The 26132-nt window shown below is 38.0% G+C and overlaps 2 protein-coding genes across 2 annotated transcripts; both read right to left on the bottom strand.

The window, feature by feature from the left end:
- Nucleotides 1-21013, bottom strand: LOC103512827 (probable cytochrome P450 301a1, mitochondrial). Its single transcript, XM_026826204.1, has 7 exons — nt 20716-21013; nt 20095-20341; nt 17289-17380; nt 16679-16880; nt 13511-13554; nt 10138-10370; nt 1-293 (listed from the first exon to the last, which is right to left on the bottom strand). The coding sequence occupies exons 1-7, from the start codon at nt 20996-20998 to the stop codon at nt 186-188; spliced, it is 1209 nt and encodes a 402-aa protein (XP_026682005.1). The 5' UTR covers nt 20999-21013; the 3' UTR covers nt 1-185.
- LOC113468907 (probable cytochrome P450 301a1, mitochondrial) lies at nt 5366-6629 on the bottom strand. The gene is made up of 2 exons (XM_026826196.1): nt 6259-6629; nt 5366-6062 (listed from the first exon to the last, which is right to left on the bottom strand). The coding sequence occupies exons 1-2, from the start codon at nt 6420-6422 to the stop codon at nt 5975-5977; spliced, it is 252 nt and encodes an 83-aa protein (XP_026681997.1). The 5' UTR covers nt 6423-6629; the 3' UTR covers nt 5366-5974.
- Nucleotides 21014-26132: the final 5119 nt, after the last annotated feature.

Here is a 26132-nt window from a genome sequence, read left to right as displayed (position 1 = left end):
ATTCTATTTCTCTCTCTCTCTCTATCTTTCCAGTTTGTTTATTTCCTCCTCTCTTTGGACTCTTTGTCTTTCTAAGCTCCCTCTATACCTATTTATATTTTATTTATCCTTAACGCGCTCTCTCTCTCTCTCTCTCTCTCTCTCTCTCTCTCTCTCTCTCTCTCTCTCTCCTGGGGGCTCCATCATCACCGAGGTGTCATTTTGAACTTGAGTTCGCCATCAGGGGCGTACATGAATGTCACCTTGTACTCCAGTGGCTTGTGATGGAACTCTAGTCTGTATGAACGAATCAGCTGGAATATAATCAGATGCGATAATATATTTCAGACAAGGTCAAAATAGGTAAAGTGAAATGGAAGAAAAGGAAAAAGGAGTGGAGGTACCTATTGATTGAAACATAAGCTGTATTTTTTCAAATAAATAAAAAAAATATTTTATTCGTTTTATTTGGTTTTTCTATTCACATTATTTGTGTCATAAAAAATGCAAAAAGGAGCTTACGACTAAATAGTCCGCAAGAGTGTGCTAGCAAGTAAACTCAAAATGATTTGTTTTAAAGAGGATTAACAATTAGATGAAAGTCACAAAGAAATATTGGTTTGTATCTCACACAAGTGTTGACACGGCCATTCAAGTTTCAAGATTTCAAATTTCAAGAATAATAAATAATAAATTAATTATAAAATTAAAATTGCCGCTCAAAACAAAAAATAAATTAAATTAAAAATAAAACAAATAAAACATGGCGGACAAATAAATAAAGTAATCTATTCGAAATATTTGAAAAATATTTGTAAATAAATCGAATAAACTGAAGAAAATAAAAAATACTTGGTTTAAAAAATGGAAATTATTCGTTTTATTCGATTTATCTATTTGCAAAAAAAAAAAAAAAAAAAAAAAAAAAAAAAACGTATAGCGTAGAAAAATACATTTACCACCTATGCCTATGCTACATCTATGTGGGCTGTTCTACACACCTCATTTACAGGGGTGCACTAACTCAAGGTGACCGCGGGTCGCAGTTTGTGCACCCCTGTCTCACTTCATTATAGCTACCTATCAAGTCGTACACAGATTGTAAAATACAAAAATATTATGTCTGACCCCTTTGAGGTCAATTCCGGTTGCCCTCAGGGTGGCCAATAAAGCTTTCAAAACCCTTGGGTTTCTTTATAGAAACACCAAGGAATTCAAAAATTCTGCTTTCCTTAAAACACTTTATTGCTCACTTGTGCGTTCTAAACCCTTGGGTTTCTTTATAGAAACACCAAGGAATTCAAAAATTCTGCTTTCCTTAAAACACTTTATTGCTCACTTGTGCGTTCTTCTCTGGAATACGACACTTTGGTCCCCTGGGTACCAAACCTATATCCATCAGATAGAAAGTGTCCAGAGAAAGTTTCTTAGGATGTTGAACTTTGAATTACATCCCACTACAAACAACATTAACTATCAGGAGCTCATGAAGACATTTAATATTCAAACCTTACAACATAGGCGGGATGTTGCTGATGTTGTGTTTCTGCTCAAACTAATCAAGAACGAAATAAAATGTGCTGATGTTCAAGGTCAACTTGGTTTCAGAACTAATAACATGAACACGCGACCAATACGAGTATAGCACAAAATAGTCCTTTGAGCAGATGCATGACATTGTGCAACATCCTGGCTATGGCTAATCCTCCCTTCAACATTGATGTTCTTAATAAGTCTCCTGCATCCATCAAATCTAAACTTCTGAGTCTTCCCTCCTTGCACCAGGTGGCTGACAGCTAACTTTTTTGTTAGCCTTTTGGTGTTATTATTATTATTTTATTATTTGTTTAATTTTACTGTAGTTTTAAGTTAGAGACTTGCTATACTAATGGGTAGCCCCCGTGAATTGAAATAAAATTAAAAAAAAAAAAACCTCTTCCGAACTTCGGATATCTTCGAAGAGTAGGTATAATTTTTTGAGTAGAAAGGAAGTTGTTTATCAACATATCTTCGAAGAGTAGGTATAATTATTTGAGTAGAAAGGAAGTTGTTTATCAACATATCTTCGAAGAGTAGGTATAATTATTTGAGTAGAAAGGAAGTTGTTTATCAACGAATAGGATTGGGTGTTATGAGGAGGTTTGTGTAGAAAGAGGTCATGTGTTCGGGTTTCTCTGGAACTTATGGAGGAATGGAAGGTGTGTTTGTCATAGAGGTAGGGAGGACATTGAGATACGAACTCACGGTCCGTGACATTTATCGTATTTGAACAGTTGAACGATAAATGGGATGTTTCCGCTCGTTCACAGTTCCAGACAATGTAGTAGACTCACGGTCCGTGACATTTATCGTATTTGAACAGTTGAACGATAAATGGGATGTTTCCGCTCGTTCACAGTTCCAGACAATGTAGTACACAGTTTCAGACAATGTAGGACACAGTTTCACGTCCACAAGTGCAAGGACCGAAGTGCTTGGGTGTTTGACCAACTTGATAAATACTGAAACCTACCTATGTCAGGGCACTATGTAGTTTCCGTGGGAAGAAGCCATTTGTTCAATATCTCAGGGTAAAATCGCAAGAGTCAATAATTCTATTTCTGAGATTCCAAGAGTAATGTCTTATACTTATAGTTTTCTAAATTTCCCGTTTCAGGATTTGTATGAAATACATCGACTCAGCTATGGAGAGACTGAAAACCAAAAGCAACCTAAATGAGAATGACATGTCTCTAGTTGAACGTATTCTACTTAATGAACCAGATCCTAAAACTGCATATGTACTTGCTCTGGATCTGATCCTTGTAGGAATTGACACGGTAAGATGTCAAGCTCCGCGGCTCAGACCCGTACTTTAGTACTAGGAAGGGTAGATGTATCAAGGATGTAGGAAGGGAGAAGGATAGGAAGTAGAAAAGGGAAGTTAGAGATTGGAGAATAAGTCTTCGCTGACTGCTTCAAGAAGGGAACCTTTGAATGCCAGAAAGGAGAGAGAGTTTAGGATGGAGTAGGGCACAGAATTCCAGGGAGTTATGGAAGTTATGAAGAAGGAGTTTGAATAGGATTGGGTGTTATGAGGAGGTTTGTGTAGAAAGAGGTCATGTGTTCGGGTTTCTCTGGAACTTATGGAGGAATGGAAGGTGTATTTGTCATAGAGGTAGGGAGGACATTGAGATACGAGGATTTTGTATAGAAGGGAGAGGGTGAGGATTTTCCTCCTATCCTCTAGCCTGAGCAGTCGGGCCCTATTGTAGTATGGCGTAATGTGTTCCCTGCGCCGCACAAGGTATATAAAGCGTACGCAGGCATTTTGTGCCCTTTGCAGCCATGTGGATTGCTCAAGGGTGATATTGTTGAGCAGCGGCGCGCAGTACTCAAGAATCGGGAGGATGTAAGATTTGACTAAAAGGAGTTTGGAGTTTTGGGTTGTGAAATTTTTTATGCGTTTGAGTGTCCACAGGGCTCCGAAGACCCTTTTTCGAATTTTGGACACTTCATCAACCCAGCAAAGAGATTTATCAAAAATAATACCCAAATTTCTGGCAGTTTCGACGAACTCAACCACATTGCCGTCAACCTCAATATTCGGAATCGGGAACGAGATGAACCGACGAAGTCCAGAACTGCAGATGAGCATCGCCTTGGTTTTTTGAGGGTTAATGACAAGACAGTTACGCTTGGCCCAGAGGACAAGATTATCAATCTCCGCGTTGATTGTGTTGACTGTCTGTGGAATATTGGTCTTCGAAGAGGAAAGATAGATCTGGAGATCGTCGGCGTACAGATGAAAGTGACAACTATCGAAGCAGCTTGCGACGTCGTTTATGAACAGACTGAAGAGCAGAGGGCCCAGCACTGAACCCTGAGGAACGCCAGACTGGACTGGTCTCCAATCTGATCTGTTGTTATGGGTCCCCAGTACACACTGACTGCGACCAGTGAGGTAAGATGCAAACCATCCGACCGCGTCTTCACTAAATCCGAATGTTTTTAGTTTTGCTAGTAGAATTCTGTGAGAGACGAGGTCGAATGCCTTACTAAAGTCAAACAGGACCAGAATGGAGGCCTTTGTTTGGTCCATGGCGGCCTGTATGTCGTCCGAAACTTTCAATAACGCAGAACACGTACTATGACCAGAACGAAACCCGGATTGGAAGGTATTAAAAAGATTGTGCTGGTTGAGATAAGATGAGATTTGTCGAGAAATCAGCCGTTCCAATACCTTTGATAAAGAACAAAGATGAAGACTCGGATGCGCTCGAGGGATTTTTTACCTTTGGTATTGGACGGATGAGAGCTCGTTTCCAGACCTCAGAAAAACTTTGAATTCAACGGAATGATTAAATATGTGGAGGGTAACTGGAGCAACAACGTCCAACATTCGAGTAAGATAACTGAGGGGAATTTGGTCATAGCCCATGGAAGAGGGGTGTCCTTTCTTCAGACACTTGAGAGGATCAGTCAGAGTGAATTCGCGGATATTATACTGAAAACCGTTGGGTGTGAGGAGAGAAGAATAATGTGAAGAAGTAGAATCGATAAGGGATTGAGGGGGTTGAGGAACTGATGAAAACGACTCCACAAGTTCATCAGGATTCAGAAGAACTTCACAATCTTTAGTCTTGGGTAGAATCTTCTTCACATTTTTATGAAATTCGTGAGTTATGGAAGTTATGAAGAAGGAGTTGGAATAGGATTGGGTGTTATGAGGAGGTTTGTGTAGAAAGAGGTCATGTGTTCGGGTTTCTCTGGAACTTATGGAGGAATGGAAGGTGTATTTGTCATAGAGGTAGGGAGGACATTGAGATACGAGGATTTTGTATAGAAGGGAGAGGGTGAGGATTTTCCTCCTATCCTCTAGCCTGAGCAGTCGGGCCCTATTGTAGTATGGCGTAATGTGTTCCCTGCGCCGCACAAGGTATATAAAGCGTACGCAGGCATTTTGTGCCCTTTGCAGCCATGTGGATTGCTCAAGGGTGATATTGTTGAGCAGCGGCGCGCAGTACTCAAGAATCGGGAGGATGTATGATTTGACTAAAAGGAGTTTGGAGTTTTGAGTTGTGAAATTTTTTATGCGTTTGAGTGTCCACAGGGCTCCGAGGGTAACTGGAGCAACAACGTCCAACATTCGAGTAAGATAACTGAGGGGAATTTGGTCATAGCCCATGGAAGAGGGGTGTCCTTTCTTCAGACACTTGAGAGGATCAGTCAGAGTGAATTCGCGGATATTATACTGAAAACCGTTGGGTGTGAGGAGAGAAGAATAATGTGAAGAAGTAGAATCGATAAGGGATTGAGGGGGTTGAGGAACTGATGAAAACGACTCCACGACATCAGGATTCAGAAGAACCTCACAATCTTTAGTCTTGGGTAGTTTGTATGGGTTCAATCTATTTAGTGAAATATGTATGGGTTCAATCTATTTAGTGAAATATGTATGGGTTGAATCTATTTAGTGAAATTTGTATGGGTTCAATCTATTTAGTGAAATGTGTATGGGTTCAATCTATTTAGTGAAATGTGTATGGGTTCAATCTATTTAGTGAAATATGTATGGGTTCAATCTATTTAATGAATTATGTATGGGTTGAATCTATTTAGTGAAATATGTATGGGTTCAATCTATTTAGTGAAATATGTATGGGTTCAATATATTTAATGAAATATGTATGGGTTGAATCTATTTAGTTAGCATTAATAAGTTTCAAGGGAGGTATAGGTATAGCTATTAGGACGAACAAAGTAAAAGCTGTTAGTTTTAAATTTGAACTTAACAATTTTGCATTTGTTTTGTCGGTAAATATGTTTGTTTGTCTGTCATACTTGCCTACAGCTTGAACGGTTTGTCTGATTTTGATGAAATTTAGCAGAAATGGTTGTCATCAATAACCATGGGGGATGTTCTAATTTCATGGATAGGGATTTTATCTTTCAAGGTCAAAACACTCTCAAAAATATATAAAAAAAAAACAATGTAAAATGGACTTCTTGTTTTTCAACTTACTCCTTTAGGGATCCTGTATCCACAGATGACCATATCGTTCTGAAGAGTTCTGCCATTACCAATGACTGTAGAGTACATCCTGGGAACAATATGGGATAAGACTTGAAATGTATATCACCGAGTAACCTACATACCTCTATGGTGTATGATGGTGTAATGGTATTTGACCATAATAATTGCAGTAGTCCACTACTGAGCTGGGCTAAAGGGACTCTTTAACTCTCGAGTCCTATTCGACCAGTATAAAACAAGCACTATTATTACAAGTGTCATACCTGAATACTTCTTTGATAAACGCCTTTAGATAAATCATCTGATCTAGTTTGTCCGGTGTTAGAGGTTGAGAAGGATCAGGTAGTATTCGGCATAACTCTTGATGTAACTTCTCTTGTTCCTCAGGTCTTGTAGCCAGTTGATATAGCATGGAGCATACGGCCATGGATATCTGAGTAGTAGGAAGTAAACAATATTGGTGGATGTGATAAAACTACGGGATTTATTAAACATATCGTACCTACTCGTATTAGTCATATTAGTGGATGTGTCACAAACTCAGAACTACCCCCCAATAATTCTAGGTAGCTCTGAGTCTGATAGGTATAGATATTACCTATCACGCCTGGACATTCTGAAGAAGGTCCGAGACCATTTCCAGGCAAAAGTTGTAATACTCACAAACTTTCAGAGTTATCTCATGAAACCGGTAACAAGCTTTGCAAAATATATTCTTGTTGAAAGTTCAGGTACCTAATTATCTGATTGTATCCTATTCGTTGCGGTTTAGAGGAGTCCTTTTGACTGTGTGAAAAAATGTGAGGTATTTGTAAAGCGTTTATTAGGCTAATGAGATAAATCCTTTAAGGGGTTTTATTTTGCCTGTCCAGAGAATCAAGGAGTCTGAGATTTTTCTCATATGATTCCAGATTTCTACCACTAAGAGAGTCCTTGCTTGGTATCCATTGAGACCTCCGTTCAATCCCTAGAGAAGATAGATTAAAAGACGTCAATATTGAAGATCTCAGCTGTAAACTACCAGTAATCCGAACTCCTGGAAAAATTTGTACATAACTGCGGTCTTATAGTCAGGTAATAGATCATACTTGGAGCTTAGCCCCTCCTAATGGCAGAGCTTAGCCCCTCCTAATCCCCGTTTCACACTTTTATGGCGAAACACAGGCCTGCTCCCTGGCTATCCCTAGAGATTAAGAACATGCTCAATCGTCGGGACCGAGCTAGTCGTAGATTTGTGCAAACCAGATCCTCTGCAAACTTCCACCTGTTTACCACCACCCGTAACAGGACTAAACAGATGATCAGGAATGCAAAATTACGCTACGCTCACTCACTTTTTCCTCCCCAACTTACCCAAGACGAATTTCATAAAAATGTGAAGAAGATTCTACCCAAGACTAAAGATTGTGAAGTTCTTCTGAATCCTGATGAACTTGTGGAGTCGTTTTCATCAGTTCCTCAACCCCCTCAATCCCTTATCGATTCTACTTCTTCACATTATTTTTCTCTCCCCACACCCAACGGCTTTCAGTTTAATATCCGCGAATTCACTCTGACTGATCTTCTCAAGTGTCTGAAGAAAGGACACCCCTCTTCCATGGGCTATGACCAAATTCCCCTCAGTTATCTTACTCGAATGTTGGACGTTGTTGCTCCAGTTATCCTCCACATATTCAATCGTTCCGTTGAATCCAAAGTTTTCCCTGAGGTCTGGAAACGAGCTCTCATCCGTCCAATACCAAAGGTAAAAAATCCCTCGAGCGCATCCGAGTCTTCATCTTTGTTCTTTATCAAAGGTATTGGAACGGCTGATTTCTCAACAAATCTCATCTTATCTCAACCAGCACAATCTTTTTAATACCTTCCAATCCGGGTTTCGTTCTGGTCATAGTACGTGTTCTGCGTTATTGAAAGTTTTGGACGACATACAGGCCACCATGGACCAAACAAAGGCCTCCATTCTGGTCCTGTTTGACTTTAGTAAGGCAGAATTCTACTAGCAAAACTAAAAACATTTGGATTTAGTGAAGACGCGGTCGGATGGTTTGCATCTTACCTCACTGGTCGCAGTCAGTGTGTACTGGGGACCCATAACAACAGATCATATGATTAAAGAAAATCAGTACCTATGTACCTACCTAATTTGTTTAATATTCAGTTTATCATTATTCTTGATTTGATTTTTTGATTTGAATACCTTTGTACCTACCTAATTTGTTTAATATTCAGTTTATTATCATTCTTGATTTGATTTTTGGATTTTACTTTTATGTAATGATTTAAAATCAAGACTAGAGCCCGTTCTCCCTTTATTCCCAATATAATGTTTAAGTCACCCATCCATTTATTGGCCTTCCTCGGCGTAGCTTAACATAAAACGCCTCCCTTTATTCCCAATATAAGGTTTAAGTCACCCATCCATTTATTGGCCTTGCTCGGCGTAGCTTAACATAGGTGACAAAACCGGTCTTAAATTAACGACTGAAGTGTTATCTAAAACTTTCTCGCTTTGAGTTCATAGGTCGTCGCGACAAATTTCAAGATCAAAGCTCATTTGTGTGAGAAAATGTGAAAAAAAATCCCCCAAAAACCATATGCTTTATGGTTCTCTGGACAAAATTTGCACCACCATTTTCGTGAGCCTGGTAAAAAGACCTTTAATTTGATATATAGGTCGACCAGGTTTGGATAAGTCCTTCTATGGGGACATCAGACAGAGTGACAGACAGACAGACGACACCGAAGCGAATACAATAGCCCGTCCCTATACCTTTTTATTACTATTGTAATAATCTTTAATTTGATATATATATAGGTCGACCAGGTTTGGATAAGTCCTTCTATGGGGACAGACTGACAGACAGACAGACACCGAAGCGAATACAATAGTCCGTCCCTTATACCTTTTTATTACTATTGTAATAATAAAGGAAGGACGGACTAAAAAATGAAGTTTGACAACACAGAATTAAAAAAAAAGTTCAAGTTCTCTTTTTCGTACAGGATGTGATTACTTTTTTTGTATAAGCATGTGTAGGTCATTGTAGGTACCAGATTTATACCATGTAGGAAGGTACCTGGGCTGATTTTACCTTTGAATAAAATAGTCCGTCACATTCTCAATGGGTTCTATGTATTTCCTCACGGTGCGGAGTTGTAATATTGGTTTCTGAACTTTGGTCCGAAACTCCCTCCACGGTTCTCCATGTCTGCAATATAGAAAAAACAATCCGATCAACATGAAGACGCGGTCGGATGGTTTGCATCTTACCTCACTGGTCGCAGTCAGTGTGTACTGGGGACCCATAACAACAGATCATATTGGAGAGTTGGAGACCAGTCTGGCGTTCCTCAGGGTTCAGTGCTGGGCCCTCTGCTCTTCAGTCTCTTTATAAACGACGTCGCAAGCTGCTTGGATAGTTGTCACTTTCATCTGTACGCCGACGATCTGCAGACCTATCTTTCCTCTTCGAAGACCAATATTCCACAGACAGTCAACACAATCAACGCGGAGATTGATAACCTCGTCCTCTGGGCCAAGCAAAACTGTCTTGTCATTAACCCTCGAAAAACCAAGGCGATGCTCATCTGCAGTTCTGGACTTCGTTACTTTGCATCAATTACCTACTCTTCGAAGATATGTTGATAAACAACTTCCTTTCTACTCAAATAATTATACCTACTCTTCGAAGATATATGTTTATCAATATCTTCGAAGAGTAGGTATAATTATTTGAGTAGAAAGGAAGTTGTTTATCAACATATCTTCGAAGAGTAGGTATAATCATTTGAGTAGAAAGGAAGTTGTTTATCAACATATCTTCGAAGAGTAGGTATAATTATTTGAGTAGAAAGGAAGTTGTTTATCAACTTATCTTCGAAGAGTAGGTATAATTATTTGAGTAGAAAGGAAGTTGTTTATCAACATATCTTCGAAGAGTAGGTAATTATTTGAGTAGAAAGGAAGTTGTTTATCAACTTTTTCTGTACGAGGAATAAAAAGATGCAAAGTTCGGCATTAGAATTCCTCGTAAAATGAGAGCTTCGAGGCAGCCTAGTCTAACCTGGGTTACTTAGCTCCGAGTATAAAATCTGGGTAGGTAACTACATAGTGTCCTAATATGTTTGCATCACGTACATACCTTGGCGAGGAGAATTTGCATCTCCAGATCTGCAAACCGTCGCCCCAGACACATCCTAGCACCATGACCATAGGGGAGAGATGCAAACGGGTGTATCTGAGAATGAGGACACCCTGTAGTTGAGGATTGCTTGATCCATCTCTCCGGGTAGAAGGTCTCGGGATCAGATACATATTCCGGCATGTTACCTGTCACTATGGTGGGAAACACGAGTTGAATCTGAAATATTGAATCTATTTAGTGAAATATGTATGGGTTGAATCTATTTAATGAAATATGTATGGGTTCAATCTCAATCTATTCGAGTTGAATCTGAAATATTGAATCTATTTAGTGAAATATGTATGGGTTGAATCTATTTAATGAAATATGTATGGGTTGAATCTATTTAGTGAAATGTGTATGGGTTCAATCTATTTAGTGAAATATGTATGGGTTGAATCTATTTAATGAAATATGTATGGGTTCAATCTAGGTAGTGAAATTAAAAAATCCATATTTCCCTTTTTGCACCCAGCTCCTCAATTATGAACGATTCCACAGAGCTTTTCTTTTCTAATCACTAGTAGGCAGTGTAGGTACCTATGTATGTGAGACCAATTATTTGAACATTTCAAGCATTAGGCTAGAGGGAATTCTAATATCTAATAAAGAAGGCGATTAGCTTAACCTAATAGGTAGAGAAAAAGAAATCGAATTTTATTCATAACATATATATACCCACTAAACAGTTAGGTTTGTTAAGTTGTGGAAGTCCCCTGAGACAACATTGTTTAGGATGACTGATCCGAGAAATTCAGATTAGGGTCAAGGCTGGCCAAGGCCCAAGCAAGATTCGAACCCAAGCCCTTCAACTGACCCTCTCACTACCACAAACTAGTTTTGGTACCAAATGTAGAGAAGGACTTGGAGGTTAGTACGCCTGCCTTGTAAGCGCTAGGTCGGGGGTTATATTCCAACCCAGTTCAAACTTTATCCTAAACAGATGAACGGCTGACTTTCTCCTATCCTGTCTTCCTTCTCTGTTCGCTTTTCGGACGATAAGACCTCAGCTATCAGACCGTCTGAGTGTGAGTAACCAGCATTTCTTGGATCTTTGAAACTTTGACTAAGAGTTTCCTAACCTAACCCAGCAGAATAAAAAGGCCAAGATACATCGCTCATTGAATCTCAAGACTCAGTATGGTTGTTATGCAATTTATTTAATTAGGTATCTATCGTTTATCGTGTAAGTTGGAAACTTTCATAACCTTGCCGAGAGCTTGTAACATAACATTAACATAAGATATACCTAACATAACCTTGTGCTGAAGCTGCCAGAGAGTAACCTCAGAATAACGAACAGAAAATTTATAGGTAGGTACGTACCTACATTACTTTTGAAGATGACGTAGGTAGGTAGCTTAGCTTATAGGTGTATCCAGTATACATTCCAATAATGTCAAAGTTATACCTACACCCAAATTATAGATGTAGCAAACCAAAGAGTTGCCAAATATGTGGTTTTGCCTCGGGCTTTTCCCCCTAGTTTAGAGTCTCCTACTCTAACACTACAAAGTTGAAATTTGGTAGGTAGGTACTTACGTAGGACGTTTTTTTTTATTCGACACTCTCTCTCTCTCTCTCTCTCTCTCTCTCTCTCTCTCTCTCTCTCTCTCTCTCTCTCTCTCTCTCTCTCTCTTTCTGAGCTTTGAGCACAAAAAAGTGAAATTTTGGTAGACAACTTGCAAAGAATGTTGTACAGACTTGAAGAACAGAGCGCAAAATAAAGATAAAGTTCATGTTTGGTACCTAATACTAATACCTATGGTCTCTATATTACCATTGCCAAAAGTAATGACCTATTTTCATGCTAGAAAAAAAAAATGTGGTAAAGCTGAGAGCTTCTTCACAACTTTAGTGGATATCACAGCATTAGAGTTCATGTTTGGTACCTAATACTAATACCTATGGTCTCTATATTACCATTGCCAAAAGTAATGACCTATTTTCATGCTAGAAAAAAAATGTGGTAAAGCTGAGAGCTTCTTCACAACTTTAGTGGATATCACAGCATTACTAAGTTTCTCCTTTACTTTTTATTTGGTCGCTACTCAATCAAAATAGCCTTACTGAGTGCAGACCGAACTTCAAGCACCAAGCCGGAAAAACTTCGACCCGGAATCTACGGTGATACCCATACCCACTCAGCCACGGAGGACACGGAGGTTGCTAAAAAAATACAATAATTTAATTAATATTTAATTCTACACTGTCGGGCATTGAAAGTGGGACACACCTATTTTTTGGTTTTTCTTGAACTGCTGTTCAGTATTGAATTTTTTTCGGTAAAACCATTATTGATATTTTTTGCTGTAAAGTTTAAAACTTATTCCACAAGACCACAAATACATACATACCCTGTGAGTAAAAAATTAAAAATAATTATCAGTTTTATGCTGAAAATGCATGTTTCTGGAGATAAAAAATGTTAACGTAACATTTTTTCTCCTCAATATTTTTTCACGATTTTTGAACCAGGTGCTTTAGAAAAGAACATAAAACATTAATTTACTACTGGTAAAAATTAGAAAAATTCTCTGGGCCCCAACCTAAACGTTTCTGGAGATAAAAAATGTTAACGTAACATTTTTTCTCCTCAATATTTTTTCACGATTTTTGAACCAGGTGCTTTAGAAAAGAACACAAAACATTAATTTACTACTGGTAAAAATTAGAAAAATTCTCTGGGCCCCAACCTAAACTTTTTTTTTAAAAAAAAGTCCATTTTTGCCCTATACAACTAATGGTAAAAATGGAACGATCTTTAAAAAGTTTCAGTTGGGGGCCAGAGAATTTTTCTAATTTTTACCAGTAGTAAATCAATGTTTTGTGTTCTTTTCTAAAGCACCTGGTTTAAAAACGGTGATTGAGGACAAAACAAGCTGGGTCCATCCCTCCGGGAATTTTTTAGCCCGTAGTTTATTCGATCGTTGGGTCCATCCCTCCGGGAATTTTTTAGCCCGTAGTTTATTCGATCGTGATTAGGGAAAATCAGTACCTACCTATGTAGCTACCTAATTTGGGTCCATCCCTCCGGGAATTTTTTAGCCCGTAGTTTATTCGATCGTGATTAGGGAAAATCAGTACCTACCGATAGTGCATGGATACTTATCTGATACTTTACTGATAGTGCATGGATACTTATCTGATACTTTACTGATAGTGCATGGATACTTATCTAGATCTACCTATTACAACATTCAAAGTTTGATATTAAACTTACTTATTTCAAACTACCTAACCTTAATCGGTGCGTTTTGTATACATTAAGTCAGTAGGTAGGTATGTAGGTATTTACTCGTACCTACCTATGTCACTTAGTTCTAGTTACCAATATCACCGACATATGAGTTGAATATTGTCAAGTTCGGTTGCCTTTTGTCATAAAGTCATATTTAAGTTCATAACACATCTATAAGTGTATCATATAAGGTGTATCTAAACATATTGGTTTTATTGCTAGATACTCATTTGGAAGTTGTACTGAGACCAACCTGTAATACGTTAGGAGGTATCGAACTAACCGCAGAAGTGTGTAGTGCTGGACTTCAGATTTGAAGCTAGAAGCGTAAAATTACCTCCCAGTTCAAGTCCAAGATATGTCATGAAATTCAGCGTAGTCATAAATTTGTGACGAGCATTCATACGTAACATAGGTACTCCTAAATTAAAAATATTTTCAATTCCTTCCTATTAGTAGATAGGTACCTACTACCTACCTAGTTTCTCAGGTACACTAGTTTGTTATAAGTTCAAATTAATGTTCCGTTTTATTGTTATTGTTAGATAGATAGGTACATTGGTACATATCATAAGTAATAGAGACTAGTGGAGCCGTCCTTATGATTGTTGGAATAAAATTATTAATTTTATAATAGAAAAACTGAAATCATATGACATACAAGTAGGTACGTATTACAGAGATGTGCGAACCGCAAAATGCAAAATGTAAAATGTAGGTGCATTTACATTTTACATTTCAAATTGGTTTTGAAAAAGCATTTTGCATTTTACATTTTAAATGCCTTTTTTGACCCATTTTACATTTGAGCCAAAATGCTTTTTTTTTTTTTTAAATGCTTTTTTGAAAAAAATTCATGATTTGGCCCTAAACTCCCAGTAGACACTAATTTGCAAACAATTCTTTAGTAGATTTTCCTTTTTTATTTTCGCCGGCCTAGTTAGCTTGTGGGGTAATGGCCAAGGTCTAGTAACCAGGAGGGTGTGGGTTCAATCCCAGCCAGAGCATTGAAATTTTTTCCTCACTTAATTGAGGATTTATTATGGAGCTTTAAGGGTTGGGTGGTAGTGAACGCTTGTGGCATTATTCTCGCCCAGTGCTTACATACCTACCTTGTACTTTGTACTCAACAGTCTATTATAGTATTACTGTCATAAAATTTAAAAATTCTACTTGAGAGGTAGGTAACTGTGCTATTTCAGGAGTGAAATGGAGTAATGAAATCCGTTCTCTAGATTGTCATATCTTCTACTTTTTTCAACAACCAGTATTAAAATAAAATTATCTTAATTGAGTTTACCTGGGAAGAAACAACACACTTTGCTTATTACGACAGATGTTCTTGTACCATAGTATAATGTATGTAAAAACGGGGTGAATAGAAACGAAACTTCATGTTAAGGTTTGAAGATTTTTTTTTCTTCAATTTTCCTGCTAAAATTTGAAGTCTTATAATTTGGAAGCGTTTTTTTTTTTTGCCCACATTACATCTCTTAGAATTTTAGTTGGAAAAATAAATAATTTTCGAACCTTAACCTAAAGTTTCGTTTCTATTCACCCCACTGTTCCTATTCACCCCGTTTTACTGTATCTATTCTTCTAAGTGGGAAATTCAAACCAGGAAAACTAAAAACATGAATTGTGATGTAATGGTGCTGGTACAAATTATGGGACAAAGTGGGTTTGATGGAACAAAATGGGTACTAAATGATGGGCTTTGGTACAAATTCGCAGCAAAAGTTGTGGTGCTAACTTCACGCACCTAACTTCGGACCTTCCTACTAATTACCTGTCCATATTCTTCACAATAATTATAATTACTTATAGTACCTAGGTATAGTAGGGAGTTCAATGCGATATATTCATAATTCACTATTGAAATTATCACTGACCCCTGCATACAGCATAATATATGAAACATGTAACGTATGATCAATAGACAAGCAACTTCGGACCTTCCTACTAATTACCTGTCCATATTCTTCACAATAATTATAATTACTTATAGTACCTAGCTACCTAGGTATAGTAGGGAGTTCAATGCGATATATTCATAATTCACTATTGAAATTATCACTGACATCATTCAAGTGAAGAGCCGCGCCATGAAATTTCCCATAAGTTCTCTTTCTCTCTAATAACAAATGACACTTACATCAGGAGTTATCTATTTACCTATTCCGACTGCCGATACCGGGGTAAAGGGACTTTTTAATTCTAGCAGTATTTATAAATCCTGTACATTCTATTCTATTCCGAAGATTTCATGCATCATAGCACCTTCGCCTCGGGAGGGTGTGGGTTCGAATCCGAACCAAGGCATGAAATTTTACCCTTTCATTGTTTAATATTTTATTATACTATTCGTCTTATTGTTTGTGATCTTACCATACCATGAGGTGCAGTCTTCATCAGGTAGGGGACACTCCGCATGCATCATAGCACCTTCGCCTCGGGAGGGTGTGGGTTCGAATCCGAACCAAGGCATGAAATTTTACCCTTTCATTGTTTAATATTTCATTATACTATTCGTCTTATTGTTTGTGATCTTACCATACCATGAGGTGCAGTCTTCATCAGGTAGGGGACACTCCGGAAACTGTACATAACTAGATACCTACTTACTTACGGTACCTACAACCTACATGTTATGAATAAGTAATCATACCATGAGTACCTACTGAAATTGAGGAGCTGGGTGCAAAAAGGGCAATAAATGAAAATCATCAAACTGAGATATCTTGGTACCTCTACTCTATGTAGGTAACATGCTACTAGCATGGTACTTAGCATTGTGAACTTGGTACCTACTCTGTGTAGGTAACATGCTACTAGCATGGTACTTAGCATTGTGAACTTGGTACCTACTCTATATGTAGGTAACATGCTACTAGCATGGTACTTAGCATTGTGAACTTGGTACCTACTCTATGTAGGTAGCATGGTACTTAGCATTGTGAACTTGGTACCTACTCTAGAAGTTGTTTATCAACTTTTTCTGTACGAGGAATAAAAAGATGCAAAGTTCGGCATTAGAATTCCTCGTAAAATGAGAGCTTCGAGGCGGCCTAGTCTAACCTGGGTTACTTAGCTCCGAGTATAAAATCTGGGTAGTTGAAACTGTGTACTACATTGTCTGGAACTGTGAACGAGCGGAAACATCCCATTTATCGTTCAACTGTTCAAATACGATAAATGTCACGGACCGTGAGTTTTTGGATTGTTTTCGATTGGAGTGCAAAAGGTTAAAGGACTTACTCAATAAAGTAATTCATGTTGGACACATATTTCCTCCATAGGTTACTAGGGATATATCGCCAGAATGGTAATTTCAGTTCCAGTATAGCAACATTACGGAGAGCATACTTGGCAGCGTCTATGATCTTCTGAGGTTCATCATTTCCTGTCAGGTCGGGGTTCAAACACCCCAACCTCACGTCTAGAGCGACACGACCGATACCTGAGGAATAAGAAAATACCAAGTTAGATATCTAATACCTACCAGACTAAATAAAAAGTAAGCGCTATATCTATTTACCTAAAATATTCCAAGTACCTATAGGTATGTACCTTGTACCTGCGCTATATCTATTTACCTAAAATATTCCAAGTACCTAGGTATGTACCTAAGTGACCTAGAATTATTTTTCATTATGAAAATTGCTTGGCGTATTGCATACACAGTCTGGTAGTCAGGCAATCATAAGACCTATTCTTTTCTACCTTGTACCTAAGTGACCTAGAATTATTTTTCATTATGAAAATTGCTTGACGTATTGCATACACAGTCTGGTAGTCAGGCAATCATCTCTCTACGTGAGGTAATGATAGCACATCCACCAAGGCACCAAGTTTTATTTTCACTTACATTCCAGCGACCACTTGTGAATTTCATTGTCAAAATCTGCCGGCATTTCCGAGTTTTCGTCCTTCATTTCATTCATTCTGTGGAACATGATTGTTTGAAAATCCATTTTAAAAAGCATTTAAAAAACCATTTTCAAAATGTACATTTTGCATTTTACATTTCAAATTGGTTTTCAAAAGCATTTTGCACATCTCTGACGTATTATCATACAAGAACTACATAGTAGTTAACTCATTGCTGAGATGATCTGTGATTTGTAAATAGTGTAAGTACCCAGTGGGGAGGGTGCAGAGTACAATACTACATATATGTAGGTACCTATAAGTAGGTATATTATGTGTGAAGAGGGCCCTGATTTTCGCTTCAACATCAATTTCACAAGTCAAGTCCATGATGACTTGACTTGAAGTTAGAAGCGTAAAATTACCTCCCAGTCTATCATTATTTTAAAATAAAATAATTGAAAATACATCTCTCGAACAATAACAATAGAAATGGAACAATAAAATTGGAGGCACTTGAGGAATGAATGATTGCAGTAATGAGAACTAAATTGAGTAATTGTGGGATTTTTTTTTTCACATTTTCTCACACAAATGAGCTCTGATCTTGAAATTTGTCGCGACGACCTATGAACTCAAAGCGAGAAAGTTTTAGATAACACTTCAGTCGTTAATTTAAGACCGGTTTTAGCGTTACCTATGTTGAGCTACCCCGAAGAAGGCCAATAAATGGATGGGTGACTTAAACATTATATTGGGAATAAAGGGAGAACGGGCTCTAGTCTTCATTTTAAATCATTACATGAAAGTAAAATCAAAAAATCAAATCAAGAATAATAATAATAAACTGAATATTAAATAAAATAGGTAGGTACATAAATACTGATTTTCTTTAACCAAGATCGAAACAGGCCCCGCTTGTTTGGTTTCTATAAGAACACAGCATCTTTATTAGATACATAGGTATAGTGATTACACAAAAAGTAATCACATCTTGTACGAGAAAGAGAACTTGAACTTGAAAAAAAAAAAAAAATCTGTGTTGTCAAACTTTATTTGGTTTCTATATGAGAACACAGCATCTTTATTAGGTAGGTATAGTGATTACACAAAAAGTAATCACATCACATCACATCGAGAAAGAGAACTTGAACTTTTTTTTTAATTCTGGGTTGTCAAACTTTATTTGGTTCCTTGGAATGCCTCAAACAAAATTCGACACGTGAAAGTTGAACCAACCAAAATCATAACACTATCTGATGTGTTAGGTATGTATATTGGACTAATGTAGACGTAGGTATTATATCAAGAACAAGCAGGCAAAAACAAATAAATCTGGAGAAGGAAGAAAGGGAGGTGAAAATGGAAGGGAAGGAGATGAAAGAGGAAGAGGAGGACAAGGATGTGGTGGAGAAGAAGAGGAAGAGGTATCTCAGAGTGTCCGGTGGAAAAGATAAAGATTCAAGATGTCAAGTGAGGTAAGGAGGTGAAGGTAAAAGTTTGTACCGATATCAGCAAAGTCAGGCGACGAACTAAGGAGTCCTTATTTACAAACTTATAAGGAGTCACATCACGTCAGTAGAAGTCATGGGGAGTCGAAAAGATGTAGTTCAAAGTTTTCCCACATAATATTGTAGGTAATCTCGTTCATGATTCACGTGACGTGAAAGTAGTGTGACTGTCCTGAACGAAATTGGTGATTCTCATGATTTTTTTTTATTATCTCAGAAAAAACTATGAAAATTAAAAAAAATATTGAGACTATAACGAAGAAAATGCGTTCACTAGATCGTGAGATACAGCTCTCGGAACATGAGAGTCTCAAGCCCGCCGATATCATACCTAGCGACAACACTGTACTCCTGTGATGACGTCATCTACCAATATCGTACGACGCGCTGTGGGCTTATTACCATAGGGATTTGGGTTAGGGGCTCAAATAGATCGAATAGGTACCTATCTACGCATTTTGTTATCACTATTTTTCAATATCAGCTTAGGTACTTATACCTATTTTCAAATTTAGATATTTTCATTCCATTTTTTTTTATCATGCACTTATTCAAGTAGTTACTTTTTCGTACATGTACATTTTTTTTAAGGGGTTTGACAGAGTGAACTGTAACTGCTATGGTCTTATCGTCCCGAATTCGAAGAGAGAAGGAAGACAGGATAGGAGAAAGCCAGCCGTTTCCGAGAACGAACATTATCCCATCAGGATAAAATCCGCCCTGGGCGGGAATCGAACCCGCGGCCTAGCGCTTACAAGGCAGACGCACTACCAACTAAGCTAAGTAGGCTGGCACATTTATTTCGATCGAGAAGAATAATATGAATAGTATGATCTCCACATACCAAACATCCCTGCTCAAAGTTCCGCTTTATGTAAACACTACCTACGTAGGTACCTACCTATATGATAATAATAGTGCTTATTTTTACTGCTCGCATAGGACTGATAAGTCCCTTTACTCCAGCAGTAGGCTACTACTATTATTGTGGTCAAATTCTCAAATTATATTGAGGATAAAATTCCATACCTCGGCTGGGATTGAACCCACGCCCTCCTGTTTACCAGGCGAGCCCCTTGACCACTACACCACCGAGGTAGTATTGTGTTTGTGTCTTTCCTCGCCCATCTGATGAGATACTTACTACGACACAGACCGCACGAGTCTAAAGGAGCGTAATATTGTTCAAGTGCTGACCATGTTAGAGGAGGAGAAAAACGCCAGTAGGTAATTTGGGGTGATATTCTTGTTATTTATGATAAAGTATTGAAGTTAGTGTATTAAAGTACTTACACGCCCACAACTCCTGCTAGTCTTCCGAAAAATTCCTTCCGCACCACACTCTTGTAATGAACCAGACATGGCATGGAGGGCCGAAACGGGGTGGGTCCCTCTTGTCGGTATACCTTCTCTATTTCATCGGCATCGTATACAAACAGAAGATCAGGTCGGCCCACCAAACCGCCCAGACGAACAATTTTACCATAGTCCCGATATAGTTGAGCTGATACATCCGCCAAGTTTGATATCTGATACTGACCTGAGGGAGGAAATATGTTTAGCTTCAAGAACAAAGTCCTGTTTCGGTATACATTGACGGGAGCATTGGATTCCAAACCGAGAGGGTGCTGTTCGATTCTCAACAGGATATTTTAAAATCTGTACCCTATACCTAAAGAATACACACGTAGCTGTTTATTTGGTAGATAATGTAAGATTTCATGAAAAAAATAAAATTATTAATATTAATGAGACAACCTCGTCAGTGCAAACTGACGAGGCTAGAGTCTACAACACGAGATACTATATCATATTATTCCCATGACAGAAGTTAAGAAACGCCACGCGTGGTTGGTATCTGAAAGCGTCATCTCTCGGTTAAGAGGCGGGTTACTATTTTAGATTTGCATTTACCTATGTAGGGTAGAAGGCGCCATGTGTTTCCAAGCAAGGGGTAGGGTTTGGGTCCCGGTACTTGTGAGTAGGGTCGGGCAGAGTCCAGTTCTCCCTGGGAGAGACCCGTGTTATCAAGAGCCGCACTCTCAGCATCCAATAGACCAGATACAGAGGATTGGTTTCGCACGGAGGCGGCTGTGGTGGGTGTGCTGGTTGTGGAGGAGGCTCGGACAATGGATTGCACATAGAGCGAGGAGAGGGATTTCATCAGGAGGCGAGACGAGCAGTCAAGTGCCGCCATTTTGGGCGCGTAGGAAAATCTGAAAGAGTAAGTGATATCGTAAAACTGGTCCGAAAGATCAGTAAAGAAAATTCGATGTGAAATTATTAGTTTCCTATACTAGTTGTATAGGTATGTAATCGTAAAACTGGTCCGAAAGATCAGTAAAGAAAATTCGATGTGAAATTATTAGTTTCCTATACTAGTTGTATAGGTATGTAGTTAATGTAGTATAATAATATTTGGTATATGCTATGATGGTTGAAAGTTGCGGGCTCGGACAATGGATTGCACATAGAGCGAGGAGAGGGATTTCATCAGGAGGCGAGACGAGCAGTCAAGTGCCGCCATTTTGGGCGCGCGTAGGAAAATCTGAAAGAGTAAGTGATATCGTAAATCTGGTCCGAAAGATCAGTAAAGAAAATTCGATGTGAAATTATTAGTTTCCTATACTAGTTGTATAGGTATGTAGTTAATCTTATATTATAAGAACAAGAACTCATTCACAGTTCACATTTCATAGGTCACACACTGATCGCTCTATCTCGAGAACCACAACACCTAGAAAGCTGAAATTTGGTAGGAATATTCCTTTTATGGTCTAGGTGTGCAATAAGAAAGGATTTTGCGAAAATCTAAACCGATCCTGAGATATGATCAATTTTTGATCGCTAAAATAACCATAAGAAATACACAGAGTGCAGAGACTGAGGGAGAGAAAACTTTTCCTCGCTCGCCTAATATTGAGTTTCGTTTATGTTTTTAGTTTGATAACTACAAGTTCGGCCATGCCTTTTCCACAAGTTTGGCCATGCCTCGGGATGAACTAGCGGGATTCCGGAGCGAAGCGACGGAATTCAGCTAGTGTAGTATAATAATATTTGGTATATGCTATGATGGTTGAAAGTTGCAAACTTACACTGGAGTCAACCTTATTACCTCTCAGTGAATGTGAAATGGAATAGTTACCTATGTTTATAATGAAGTCCACATCAGAAATGAGGAAACTATTTTTTCCTCTGCGAATCTCATTGGTAACCACAATATACAACCACAATACTCAAGGAGAATGCAGTACCGCATAGGTAATGTGCAGTCTGCATTATTTTTTTGTACCACAGAACTAGGTAGTACCTAGGTATCTACCTACCTAACGTCTTATCACGCAGATTTGAGTAATTTCTTATTCCTAGCTCATGAATTCTTATTCCTAGCTCATGAATTTTAAATTTTCTAGGGAGAAAAAAAAATGGCAAGGATTGACCAATATTCGTAAGTCAGACTCCAAAAATTTACCAACCTCAATGCTAAGTACCATGCTAGTAGCATGTTACCTACAGGCAAGGATTGACCAATATTCGTAAGTCAGACTCCAAAAATTTACCAACCTCAATGCTAAGTACCATGCTAGTAGCATGTTACCTACATAAATATAGAGTAGGTACCAAGCAATGCTAAGTACCATGCTAGTAGCATGTTACCTACATTATAGAGTAGGTACCAAGCAATGCTAAGTACCATGCTAGTAGCATGTTACCTACATATAGAGTAGGTACCAAGCAATGCTAAGTACCATGCTAGTACCATGTTACCTACACAGAGTAGGTACCAAGTTCACAATGCTAAGTACCATGCTAGTAGCATGTTACCTACATAGAGTAGGTACCAAGTTCACAGGTCCCATTCCCAATCATTCTTCATATCGCGATTCAGCAATCGCTCGCGCTATGAATTTTAATTTAGGAGAAATTTTGAATTTATTTGTTTTTGCCTGCTTGTTCTTGATATAATACCTACGTCTACATTAGTTTTAGGAGAAATTTTGAATTTATTTGTTTTTGCCTGCTTGTTCTTGATATAATACCTACGTCTACATTAGTTCAATATACATACCTAACACATCAGACTGATAGTGTTATGATTTTGGTTGGTTCAACTTTCACGTGTCGAATTTTGTTTGAGGCATTCCAAGGTTTGATTCTGTTTTAACGTCTTGAATCCTGAACAGTTACAGTCTTACACAAAGGATTGTCTTAGCTTTAGTTCTCATTACTGCAATCATTCATTCCTCAAGCATTCCAAGGTTTGATTCTGTTTTAACGTCTTGAATCCTGAACAGTTACAGTCTTACACAAAGGATTGTCTTAGCTTTAGTTCTCATTTCTGCAATCATTCATTCCTCAATTGCCTCCAATTTTATTGTTCCATTTCTATTGTTATTGTTCGAGAGATGTATTTTCAATTATTTTATTTTAAAATAATGATAGACTGGGAGGTAATTTTACGCTTCTAGCTTCAAGTCAAGTCATCATGGACTTGACTTGTGAAATTGATGTTGAAGTGAAAATCAGGGCCCTCTTCACACATAATATACCTACTTATAGGTACCTACATATATGTAGTATTGTACTCTGCACCCTCCCCACTCTGGGTACTTACACTATTTACAAATCACAGATCATCTCAGCAACTGATCAGCAATGAGTTATTGAAGTGAAAATCAGGGCCCTCTTCACACATAATATACCTACTTATAGGTACCTACATATATGTAGTATTGTACTCTGCACCCTCCCTACTCTGGGTACTTACACTATTTACAAATCACAGATCACTACTATGTAGTTCTTGTATGATAATACGTACTTGTATGTCATATGATTTCAGTTTTTCTATTATAAAATAAATAATTTTATTCCAACAATCATAAGGACGGCTCCACTAGTCTCTATTACTTATGATAGGTACCTAGCTAACAATAACAATAAAACGGAACATTAATTTGAACTTATAACAAACTAGTGTACCTGAGACCTGAGAAACTAGGTAGGTAGGTACCTATCTACTAATAGGAAGGAATTGAAAATATTTTTAATTTACGAGTACCTAGGTATGTTACGTTGTTACGTATGAATGCTCGTCACAAATTTATGACTACGCTGAATTTCATGACATATCTTGGACTTGAACTGGGAGGTAATTTTACGCTTCTAGCTTCAAATCTGAAGTCCAGCACTACACACTTCTGCGGTTAGTTCGTATTGTATCAATACTTGAACTGGGAGGTAATTTTACGCTTCTAGCTTCAAATCTGAAGTCCAGCACTACACACTTCTGCGGTTAGTTCGTATTGTATCAATATACCTCCTAACGTATTACAGGTTGGTCTCAGTACAACTTCCAAATGAGTATCTAGCAATAAAACCAGTATGTTTAGATACAATGATACACTTAGATGTGTTATGAACTTAAATATGACTTTATAACAAAAGGCAACCGAACTTGACAATATTCAACTCATATGTCGGTGATATTAGTAACTAGAACTGAAGTGACATAAGGACGAGTAAGTACCTACATACCTACCTACTGACTTAATTAAGGTATTAAGTATGTATACAAAACGCACCGGTTAAGGTTAGGTAGTTTGACATAAGTAAGTTTAATATCAAACTTTGAATGTTGTAATAGGTAGATAAGTAGGTATCCATGCACTATCAGTAAAGTATCAGATAAGTATCCATGCACTATCAGTAAAACTAGTAGTTCTGTGAACTGTAGACCTCACTCAAACTCTTTTTTGCCAAGCTAAGATGAAAGTACGTATAGGTAACTATTTACATGTATAGAAATATATAGGAAAGAAGGTATGTACCTAGACCTAGAGGTAAGCAGGTACGTCTTATGCCGGGTCCACATTGTTGGGTAACATTGTTACTGGTAACAAAATGAAATGTTGCCCATCAGGGTGTGTTTATGTACCGGGTTGAGATGAGCTCGGACGAGGTGAGATAGTTGGTACGTATAGGTAACTATTTACATGTATAGAAATATATAGGAAAGAAGGTATGTACCTAGACCTAGAGGTAAGCAGGTACGTCTTACGCCGGGTCCACATTGTTGGGTAACATTGTTACTGGTAACAAAATGAAATGTTAGGTACCCAACAATATGTTACTCCAAAACTGACACAAAAACATTTTCTGACAACAAAAAAAGTTGCCGATTCCCGTGTTGCGGTAATAAAGAGGTTAGAGAACAGGTTTTATTATTTTACAATCCCTCAAAAGATTTAAAGAATGGTTGACCTTTTTCAAAACAATATATTTAAGTACCAAGAATTGGGATAGAAAGAACTCAAGGGTATACGAGAGTCATAAATGCGGTAATTTATCAATTTACTCAATCAAAAATTTTGTCACCAAAATTGGACCTGGGACACCAAATTTCAAGGATCGACGTGTCTTGATTCAAGGAAGATGTGTACCAAATTTCATCAAAATCGGACCAGGCAATCGGGAGTTATAGCGGAACATACATTCAAACATCCAAACCAAATGCAAAACGGTCGAGTTAAAACGTAGACCTTCACTTCGTTCGGTCAATAACACTGAGTCAGTTTAGGTATACAGGGAGTACCAATTAACACAACTTAACGTTAGCTAAATCATGATAGCAGATCCATAGAAAATACGTTAGTAAGTCACACACTTTACTGATTCAATGTTGAATGAATCAAGTTGATATAAATGCATCTAGGAATGGTTATAGGTTGGTACTATTCTTTTATTTCTCTACAATCCAAGGTGTGCTATGTAGCTATGTACAAGGGTTGCGATATTCCTTTCAGACCCAAAGAATATAACATCTTTTATTTCTCTACAATCCAAGGTGTGCTATGTAGCTATGTACAAGGGTTGCGATATTCCTTTCAGACCCAAAGAATATAACACTACCTATGTAGGTTTATTATTACAGGATGATTAAATATTCTTGAAGAGGTTTGACGGAGGGGTCGGAGGGACTTGTAACTGCTGAGGTCTTATCGTCCGAAAAGCGAACAGAGAAGGAAGACAGGATAGGAGAAAGTCAGCCGTTCATCTGTTTAGGATAAAGTTTGAACTGGGTTGGAATATAACCCCCGACCTAGCGCTTACAAGGCAGGCGTACTAACCTCCAAGTCCTTCTCTACATTTGGTACCAAAACTAGTTTGTCGTAGTGAGAGTGAGAGGGTCAGTTGAAGGGCTTGGGTTCGAATCTTGCTTGGGCCTTGGCCAGCCTTGACCCTAATCTGACTTTCTCGGATCAGTCATCCTAAACAATGTTGTCTCAGGGGACTTCCACAACTTAACAAACCTAACTGTTTAGTGGGTA

The sequence above is a fragment of the Diaphorina citri genome, unplaced genomic scaffold, assembly GCF_000475195.1.
Source record: "Diaphorina citri unplaced genomic scaffold, Diaci psyllid genome assembly version 1.1 scaffold890, whole genome shotgun sequence".
NCBI lineage: Eukaryota > Metazoa > Arthropoda > Insecta > Hemiptera > Psyllidae > Diaphorina > Diaphorina citri.
The sequence above is the reverse complement of the archived record's forward strand: the minus strand, read 5'-3'. Positions and strand labels throughout refer to the sequence as shown.

Bases quoted from the DNA above. Each gene is read 5' to 3' on its own strand.
- LOC113468907 (XM_026826196.1), bottom strand. From the start codon at position 6,422: ATGGCCGTATGCTCCATGCTATATCAACTGGCTACAAGACCTGAGGAA. The intron at 6,063-6,258 runs GTATGACACTTG...TATTGTTCCCAG, and splicing joins TTTATCAAAGAAGTATTCAG to GATGTACTCTACAGTCATTG.
- LOC103512827 (XM_026826204.1), bottom strand. From the start codon at position 20,998: ATGGCGGCACTTGACTGCTCGTCTCGCCTCCTGATGAAATCCCTCTCC. The intron at 20,342-20,715 runs GTAAATGCAAAT...TTCCTCCCTCAG, and splicing joins GCGCCTTCTACCCTACATAG to GTCAGTATCAGATATCAAAC. The intron at 17,381-20,094 runs GTAAGTACTTTA...GGATTTTCAAAC, and splicing joins CTAGCAGGAGTTGTGGGCGT to AATCATGTTCCACAGAATGA.